Genomic DNA, 10,367 nt, shown 5'->3' with positions numbered 1-10,367 from the left:
ACCAGTATTCTGATCTTGAAGAAATACATGACTGTCACCAGACATTCAAAAGATTTCAAAGGTCTGACTTAGAATTTAGTATTTGCTTATAATCTTAATGTTATTCCTCAAGGAAATCCACAGTTCACCACTCTGAGTATATTTTCAACGGTCTTTTTTCTGTGATTTTCCCAGATTCTGTGATTTTTTTTAAGCACAAGGTTTTTGAAATCTACACAGCTCCTCTGAAAGAATCTGGGTAATGGTGTGAAGTTATTCCACTCCAACAGCTGTGTCCTCTCCTGAGTAGGGTCCAGGCACCCTGGTTTAGCATCATCCTAACCCAAGCATGCTCTAACTATCTCCCTTCTGGAGAAGGTACTTCCTTTCCACGGATGAGGAGGTCTTGTTCATCTTGGTCTGGGTGCTGGGAACTGGGTAGTGGGGTTGGGAGGAGTTAGCCTTTAGCAGGGAAGACATGCCTGCTTGTGTGGCCATGGGTAGAAGGTCTGCACTGCGGGGCACAGAGATCTCAGAGCTGTGCTAGTGTAAACAGCTGCTCCCAGGTCAGAGGGAACGTGCCTGCTCACTCCATACCTGGGCCAGGTCCTGAGAAAAGGCCTTGGACTAAGTATGCAGGGAGGGTGTGGACTTTTCCAAAAGGGCAGTGGCTGCCTCTTAGGAACTCCAACTGGGGCACCTGCTGCCCTCAGTAGCAACCTTGGGGCCCCTCTGGAAGTCACTTTCCTTTCTCCTTTCCTCACTTCCCACCACACTAAGTACCATATGGAATACCTACAAAATGAGCCTGTGGATGAAAGACTGTCCTGACTACTTCCAATGGGCCCCACATTCCCTAGATCCCACCCAATGCCTTCTTCTGAAGCCCACCTGTCTGCCCCTCCTTTCTGTCTGCCTCACTGTCCAGCATAAGGTCCTGCTCTGGGTCACCAAATAGTACCTGGATTCTGGCATGTCCAAACCCCTCTCTGCCACTGAGCACCTCCTTCCCTACCTCCACCTTGTGAGAAACTCCTGCTTACCTGCCTAGCCCCTTCAACATGGCAGATCATACCTGCTGAACTGCAGCAGCTGACCTGGGACTGACTTCTGTCTTCCTAGAGCTGGGGTCTGATTCTGTAAAAGAAGGCAATGTTGAAGTGGGTCAGAATCTCCAAGGCCCTGGCTACCACTGAGCTCCCAGCTCCTGGTGAGGGGAGATGGAGCTGCCCTATCTACTGTCCTTCCTCATGGCAGAAAATCAAAGTCTTCCCCTACCTGGTGATGCAGGTGTTCTCATTTCTGATCTTAGTCACCTTAAATTTCTCCTCATGTGAGCTCTGCTCCTACCTTGTGGAGAAGCAATTTGGGTAGCCCCTCCTACTAAAAGGGACCCTAGTCTATTCCACATATCCCAGGAGCCAAGGTTGCCCTCAAATCTAGGTGCCCAGCTGCTCCCCTAAACCCAAGAGCTACAGATCCTTGGGTGCCAATGAACTCCCTCTTCCCTGTCCAGGGCTGAGTTACCTAAGACCACATCCTTTCTATTGCACAAGAATAAAGACACCTGGTTTACAGACACCCCTGCCTCTGGTTCTGACCCTGTGGATAAAGACAGAATTTAGGTGACTTGTCCACCCCTGCCCCATATTTGAAGGCCACTCTCTCAACAGAAGCAGGTCTGCCAATTCCAGGCTGAATGGGAGGAATCAAACAGGTAGCTACCTTTTTAGGTGCCTTTAATAACCTCCCTGAGGACTTTAAGCTGCTTTCCTGTTTTTTTTTTCTTTTATTTTTAAAGATTTATTTATTTGAAAGGTAGAGTTACAGAGAGAGGTAGAGACAGAGAGAGAGACAGAGGGCTTCCATCCACTGATTCACTCCCCAAATGGGTGCAACCACCGTGGTTGGGCCTGGTTGAAGCCATGAGCCTGAAACTCCATCCAAGTATTCCACATGGGTACAGGGGCCCAAGCACTTGGGTCATCCTCTGCTGCTTTTCCAGACACATTAGGCGGGAGCTAGATGGTCAGTGGAGCAGCCGGGACCTTTCTAGCACCCATAAGGGATGCTGGCACTGCAGGCAGCGGCTTTACCTGCTACGCCACAGTGCCACCCTTTAAACCATTTCTTTAAGGATGCGGCACTTTGATTAGAACCTGGGGTGGTGCTGGTGTTGTGGGAAGCATGCTCATTTTGGGGTCTGACTGAGAGCAGGGAGGGTCGTGCTGGTGATCTGTGCACATACCTGCTGTGGCTGAAGGCACAGTGGACAGGAGGGCTTGTCAATCAGGGCTTATCTCCTGGGAAGCCTCAACATCCCCTGTGCCCCACCTGGGGATGATGCAAACAGGCTCTGTGAAAGTGAAAAGTGGAGGTATGTGAGCACACAATCGGTGGGATACTATAGTTCGCAGGTATTCACAAGATGTGCAACCAAAATGGTGCAGAAATCCAAGCTCCAAGGTAATCCACGTGTGCTCAGTGAGCATGACTGATGATTCACACTCCATGATGTGCATGATAACCAGACAGATACACTCAGTTCTGGTATTGAACAGGAGTGGTTCTGTAGAAATGGTACACTCAAAATCACTATGCAACATCCTGATGCTGCATGGACTGCCAAGACATACATCTACTAGTGTTGAAAACTTCTCCAAAAACCACTATTTGAGGGGAAATCCATTTTACCGAGCAGTAATAAATATATTAAAATATTTATGGAGATATTGAACCAAGAACAGAGTATGTATAATCTATTGTTTTCTATGTCTGTCCTGAAATAGGTAAAGCACGTCCCATCTTTCAGACAACCAGCTGTCAGGAGTTACTACTGATCTTCCACACATAACAGCATTGTCAAGGTGCATATATGGGTTCTGATTATGAATACAATTTTTATGAATGGGATTAGGCATGTGTTAGTATGTGTGACTACATTTAATAGTGAGTGTGTTTAAATATGAGTGTGTGATTGTATTTGGTGAGGAGATGAGTGTGATTTAAGTATACAAATGTGTGTGCAATTAGGTGAGTTCATATGTTTGTATTTGAGTGCATGCTGTGCACACATTTGCATTGTAGTATAAATATGTGTATTTGTATGTGTGTAGTAAAGTGTATCTATTCACCATCATGTCTCTAATCACTGACTTGGATATGGGATGTACAAGTTGGTAGGGAAGTGTCGCTCCCTTGCCCGCAAAGGAACGACACTTCTCCCAGCTGATTGGTCTTCAGTAGACTTTCATTTAAACAGGATAGAAAAAGAAACCCTTGAGCAAGGGATAGAAAAAGAAACCCTTGAGCAAGGGGAGCTCCGAAAGAAAGGGGAAGCTCCCGTTACTATTTCACGAACAGCTTATATAGTATATCATTGCAGAAGCATGTAATGCAAGCTTAGTCCATGCTACAGTCCATGCGGCGGTGCTCCAATAGGGTGCCTGATCACGCAAAGTCCATGCACTCCTTGTCCAACCATAAAGGTGATCACATGTCTTCATCCAATTAAGCTCCTGGTCACGTAGCAGGCAACTTGGGTGCTAACAACAAGCTTCCACCTGGTGTTTTCTCAGCCTTGGTCAGTGGGAAAAGAAGTACGGGAAGCCCCAAGGCCATAGTTGTTCTGACTCTAGCCTGGGGTTATGAAACAGTCCCCATATCACAGCTCAACAGAAACCATAAACACCCACACAGCAGTAACTAATGCCAATGGTCAGCAAGCCAGGCCTTAGCATGTGGGCCAATGGCCAGCTCATGGGTCCCCACAGGAAGGATCAAGCTGTATATGTTTTTTTTACAGGGGAAAAGATTAATTTGAACTGAATTTTTATGTATCTTGATTAGTTACAAAAGAAGTCGGTACTCATTACTGAAAACTCAGCAAAAGTTAGGTGTAGAAAAATGACTATTCAGCTGCCTTGACCTGAGGAAGTAACTGGTTTATCTGATGGTTAAAGGAATTCTAGAAACTGCTGGTTTATCTGTGCCTGGTGACTTTATTTGTAAAGGGCTTATATAGCTTCCCTCTCGTGGATATTGTTCTCTTTAGATTCCTGTTGCTCAATATTGAGAAAGTATATTTTCTTAATTATTTTACACATCATCTAGACCTCCAAATCCATTAGCATTGAATGGAGCAAAAGAGTCCCATGGTTCCTATGTAAATTATTGTCATCGAGATCTTCTCCTTAATTGTACCCTGTGGAAAGTCCTTGTCAAGGGTGTTGATACTCATAACTTAAACGATGGGTTATCTCAGTGGTCTGAAAATTGGAAGGAACTGGGGAGAACTTCTCAGGAGATCAGAGAACCCAGTGAGCCTCAGGTGCTCCACCAGCAGCTGCTGGTCTGCCAGGTAACAGGACATGCCTCCTTCTGTGTCAGCCCGGTCTCCCACCAGGGATCCAGGAAGAAACAGTCCCATCCCAAACACTCAAGCGGTCTCTTGAGAGATACTCACTTGGAATTCATGATTGTTTCTGGTGACTAGAAACAAAGAAAACATTGTTGATGAATATTCTCTGCATCCCACACTTGCATTCTCATTGCTGCTATAGGAGAAATGATAATTGCAAATCTGAGGGGAAGGTGAGGTCATAGAATCACAGGAACATATCTCGGGGCCTGATTGCCTCTCCCCCACATGAAGCTGGCTGTTGTGACCACCACACTCGGCGACTGTCCTCCCACTGAGGAGTCAGGTCAGTTTTCTGTTTTTGTCTGCGAGGAAGGAAAACCGATGAACAGTGTGGGTAAATGATCACGAGGAGGAAAAATTCTTCTGGGCTTGATTATAAAGTAAATTGAAGTGTGTCATAAAAATTAAAACAGGAAAGGAAGGAAGAGGGAGGTACAGTGGAAAGTATCACTATGCTTTTTTCTTTTAAAGATTTATTTATTTATTTGAAAGGCAGAGTTACAGGGAGGCAGAGAGAGACAGAGAGAAAGGTCTTCCATCCACTGGTTCATTCCCCAAATGACCACAACAGCCTGAACTGCACCGATCTGAAGACAGGAGCCAGGGTGCTTCTTCTGTGTCTCCCAGGCAGGTGCAGAGACCCAAGCACTTGGGCCATCTTCCACTGCTTTGCAAGGCCATAGCAGGGAGCTGAATCAGAGGTGGAGCAGGGGGAACTTGAATCGGTGCTCACGTGGGAAAACAGAACTTTATAACAATGAGTGTGAGGACAACAGCTGTTAGGCTCAAATGTATCCTGTGATATTTCCCCTACTTTAAAATATTCTAATATTGATCTCAGACTCTATAATTTCAACTTATAAAGTATTCACTAGTTCTGTTGTGCATGTGTCTATATTTTAATATATTTCACAAGTGTTTCCCAATGGTTACTAGTTTACTTAATTCAGGTGTTCATGGATAAGTATAGATTCGAAAATTAGAAGTAACAATTTTTATCCTACAATGTTTTATCCCACATTAATGTTTAATGTCCCACAGTTAATATCCAATAATTTCTGTAATATATGCTATTTTATTCTTGGCATAAAAAACTGAGTCCTTCTATAGCCATTCTTTTCTGTTTGTTTCATTGGGGTTATTGATCATATTTCCAGAACTCACTATATAAATATTTCAAAATAACAAGATACTACAAGAATAGTTTATAAATTAGCTCTGGATGCACAAATACTTGACACAGGAAACCATTTTATAAACACATAAGTTTTCTTATGAGAATAATAAAGAAAATAAGTCTCTATGTCTTACAGCCAATTTCATGCCATTTTTGGTTTTCTACTACAGCGTGTCTGCCACATTCAATAAAGCAAAAGACAATCCACTGCCACTTCTCTTCTCCAACTCTACTGAGATGCACACTGGTGAGGTTTTAAGATTGCTTTTATCGTCTTTCCTGGCTTGAAAGAATTCACATATTCAGGGCTAGAAGAGGTAATTTAAGCTTTCCTTCTTTACAGAACCTGTATCAGGTTAATGCCTGTGTTAGGTGAAAGGCAGGGTGGACCAGCTAACACTTTTGGCCCTGCAGTATCATGCAGCCATTCTAATATCGGATGAATTATGCATTCATGTGACTCCAGCTTCTCCTGTAGCACATTCATGCATTCATCTGTATTTTACTAAGAGCTCTAATGCTTTCTTCAGAATTGATAATGGTCTAAAATACATTAAAAATAGCTACAACTATGATCATAAAACAAAATGACCCCAATCTCAAAAAAAGACAATGTATGAAAATAACTAAATAAATGTAAAATGAGTTAGAAAGCAGCTAACTAGCTTTGTTCTATAGCATGATATTTAAATGCATGCCATTTTTTCAGTTGTACTTCCAGGTTCAAGTCCTTACTTTACCCTGAAACATGGTATGAACATTAACTCTTCTCTGCCTAAGTGCTTCTCCCCTTTGAATGAATATTACGGTAGTACCAAACTCACAGGATAATGAAGAATAATGGAATAGCTACAGGTGTATCCTCAGTGATTTGTACATTATATGTATTCTTTAAAGTCTACCCATATGTTCAATTCTTGGAAGCCCACTAATGAAAAAAAAAACACATTATTTCTAAGTGGGAACTAGTGTACATAGAGAATATTGAATTTAAGTTGACATGATACATGTAGCCCATGCCTCGTTTTTCTATACAGGGTCCTCTGGCTTTGAAAAAAAAATTCCAGTCACTCAAACTTACAGAATGTTCTCCAGAGATTTTATAGTAGGAATGGTCTACTTATTACAGACTGCTGTTGGAATTCTGGGAAATTTCTATCTTCTCTACCATTATCTCTTCCTTTACCTAACTGGGTATAGGGTAAGGTCCACGGGTGTAATTTTCAGACACCTGACAATAGCCAACTCCTTGGTCATCTTCTCTAAAGGAGTACTCCAAACGATGGCAGCTTTTGGGATGAATTTTTCCCTCAGTGATGTTGAGTGCAAACTTGTTTTCTATGTCCACAGAGTGGGCAGGGGTGTCTCCATCAACACCACCTCCCTTTTGAGTGTCTTCCAGGTGATCATAATCAATCCCAGGAACTCCAGGTATGCAGAGTTTAAAGCAAAAGCTCTGAAGTACATGGACCTCTCCAATATCCTCTGCTGGATCCTGCACATGATGCTAAATATTATGGTGCCGATGAAAATGACTGGTCAATGGAGCAATAAAAATATCACAAGGAGAGATTATGGATTCTGTTATGCTGAAGATCATAATAATGTCATAGAATACTTACTGTATACAATTTTGTTATTATTTCCTGATGTTTTCTGCCTGATGCTTATGTTGTGGGCCAGTAGCTCCATGATATTTATCTTGCACAGGCACAGACAGCAGGTCCAACACATTCACAGGACCAGTGTTTCTTGCAAATCAGCTCCTGAGACCAGAGCCACTCAAAACACCCTCGTTCTGGTGAGCACTTTTGTGTCTTCTTACACTCTTTCCTCCATCTTTCATGGGTGTTTTGCTTTCTTAAATAAGCCAAATTTTTGGCTGGTGAATGCCTCTACACTCATTGCTGCATGTTTCCCAATGGTCAGCCCCTTTATCCTCATGAGCCGGAACTCCAGTGCATCTAGGTTCTCCCTTGCCTGGATCAGGAATATAAAATTACCCAAACTTAAGAGAAATACTTAAATTGTGCATATCTGCATATTCTACACGTGTTATTCATACATGCTCCTCCTAAGCTCATTTATGAAACAGTCACAATACCACTGAGTGGTGAGAAAGGCTCTGCTCTCCAATAAACAATCAAATGGTGATTGTAAATGGCATCCTAAGGAAATCTCTGGAACTTAAATGTTATTAATGCCCTCAGTAGAGAAATGTGGAGTCTATATAATAATAAAACAAGATGTGTTAAAACAATCTGCAGATGTTGAAAAGATTCACTTGATAAGACATTGAGTTACATGCTGGGGGCTGACACTGTGGCATAGCAGGTTGAACTGCCACCTGTAGGGCACCAGTTCAAGTCCTGTCTCCCTGATGTAGCAGGTTAAGCCATTGCCTTGAGCGCAGGCATCCCTCATGGGTGCTGGTCTTAGTTCCTGCCACTCCACTTCTGATTCAGCTCCCTGCTAATGCACCTGGGAAGGCAACAGAGGATGGCCCAAGTGCTTGGGTCCCTGTACCCATGCGGGAGACCCAGATGAAGCTCCTGGCTCCTGGTTTGAGCCTGGCCAAGCCCTGGCCATTTTGGCCATTGGGGAGCGAACCAGTGGATGGAAGACCTCTCTCTGCCTCTCTCTCTCCTTCTCTGTAACTCTGCCTTTCAAATAAATAATCAATCAATCTTGAAAAAATTACATTCCCTCGTTCTCTTCCCCTCACACCTTTCTTCTTTCTCCCTTTCTTTTTAGTTTTTGAAATATTTTAAAATAAAATTACAGTAAAAAGGCTTAATTCACAGAATAAGTTTAACAAGTTTAGTTTAACAAGAATAAGTTTAACTAGCTTAGTGGGAATACCGACAATGGCTATAAACAACAATTGAATGGAAAAATGATCATTTCACCCATATGCAGTAAATTTTTTTGTGAGAGGTAAAGTTACAGAAAGAGAAAGGAAGAGACAGAGAGAGAGGTCTTTTATTCATTTCCAAAATGGCTGCAATGGCTGGATCTGGGTTGATCCAAAGCCAGGACCCAGGAAATTCTTCTGGGTCTTCCATGTAGGTGTGGGGGCCCACTTACCTGGGCCATCTTCCACTGCTTTCCCAGGCATATTAGCAGGGAGCTGGATTGGAAGTGGAGCAGCCAGGACTCCAGTCTATAGAAGTCCAAGCACAGGTCAAACAGCTCTAACACATTCAATAGTCCCAGATCTGGAGTCTGACCACTGAACAGAGCAATCCTGTCTGCTCTCAGTTCTGGGTGGCTGAGACCAAGGTGAGGCTTCCAGACCAGCCTAGTTTTAACTATTGGGATACAGTTTAGCTGAATCATCAGTGAACCAAGGACATGAATTCTGGGGACTCTTGGAGAATTGAGGGCCTCATATAGCTGGCAGCTTTGCTTCATACAGCATATTGGACCAACAAAGTCACAACCAACAGAGAAGAGTTTTAACTTACTCTTGCTGAGCCAAGATTTGCTTCAGCTAGCCAGCATTCATTCTTAAATATGTGATTTCTACTTGGCAAACAAGACTTTTGGGGCCCTTTGTTTCTTGCTAGCTGTGGAGTCCAGGGTGACCATATCAGAATGGGAAAGTCAGACTGGACAGTCCCCAGGCCTGTATGGGTCACACATCATTTTCAACAGTACCTCAGTACCCAGCTAATCCATATTTTTAAAAAGCAATTTACATGCTAGCTGGGTCCAACACAAGCCAAAGCCCAAAGGGGTTTCCAGGAAGAGGCCAATTGCCCTTTGACTCCAAATGGAAAAAGTCAACCAAAGGGACTTGTATCATCATCAAAACCTTTGGAGCCCAGTAAGGGCCTTGGGCTTCCTCTTTGGCAACTGAGAGTGAGAGAAACAGGAATTTTTTTTTGCTGTTAGATGGATCTTTGAGCATTGTACACAACCCCAATGAACCTTCAGTGGAAAACAGACTTTAAATTTTTTTAGGTTTTATCTGCCACCTTTACTTACACTGAGATGATTGCATCTCAGGGCTTCTGAGGCTGAGGTTTCCAGCTCACCAGCAAATGGAGTGTTAAGCTAAAAAAAAGAAGCTAATAAAAACAGCTAAAAATCAGCCAAGGGAATGTTAATACATAGTGAAAACTTAGAAAACCTAGAAGTTGGTGGGACTTATGCTAACTCCCACCCTGCTATCTAGTTGCAAGTGGCAGTGGAGTTTGTCTACCTAACATTTATCAAGCTAGACTTTGGGATAATTCCCTCTGCTACTTATTAAATGGAGAAGCATAAGAGTATAAAATATTCATCAGTATATACTATGTTGTAAGAATTCTAGCAAGTTGGTGAATCCATTAAGAATCATGAAACACCCCCCCCCACACACACACATACACATGGTCACATTAGCTTTCCTTTCCCCAATGCTAGCAGTTGTCATGTATCTGTCAGCATCACAATGGTCACCAAGGTTGCCCTGCAATGTGAGGCACTGTAGATTTTACCCCATTTCCCAAGTCAACAAGTCTGCCTGTCTGTTTCATGTGTGGGGGCTGAGAAAGATGTTCTTTGTGGCATGATCAACTCAAGAGCTTCATGGGCACATCTGCTTCCCTTGCTCCACCAAGTTCCATGGAAGTGATGCAAAGAGGCCCCAGCAGATGATGCACATGGTAGATTTGGATCATGGCCGAAAAGCTTGGAGCCTAAGAAACTCATAGTCTTCAATAGTGGGTTGTAATTAGACCTGCACAGTCTTAGTCTCAGAGGAGGCATTCTCTTTCCTACACTGGTCAGGTCATTAATCTG

General features: G+C 43.1%; 1 protein-coding gene across 1 annotated transcript; it reads left to right on the top strand.

The window, feature by feature from the left end:
• Window positions 1-6,663: 6,663 nt before the first annotated feature.
• On the top strand, window positions 6,664-7,605 carry ORYCUNV1R1626 (vomeronasal 1 receptor oryCunV1R1626). Its single transcript, NM_001167312.1, has one exon. The coding sequence runs from the start codon at window positions 6,664-6,666 to the stop codon at window positions 7,603-7,605; it is 942 nt and encodes a 313-aa protein (NP_001160784.1).
• The last annotated feature ends 2,762 nt before the right edge of the window (window positions 7,606-10,367 follow it).

This window comes from Oryctolagus cuniculus, chromosome 18 (genome assembly GCF_964237555.1).
Source record: "Oryctolagus cuniculus chromosome 18, mOryCun1.1, whole genome shotgun sequence".
Lineage (NCBI taxonomy): Eukaryota > Metazoa > Chordata > Mammalia > Lagomorpha > Leporidae > Oryctolagus > Oryctolagus cuniculus.
The sequence above is the reverse complement of the archived record's forward strand: the minus strand, read 5'-3'. Positions and strand labels throughout refer to the sequence as shown.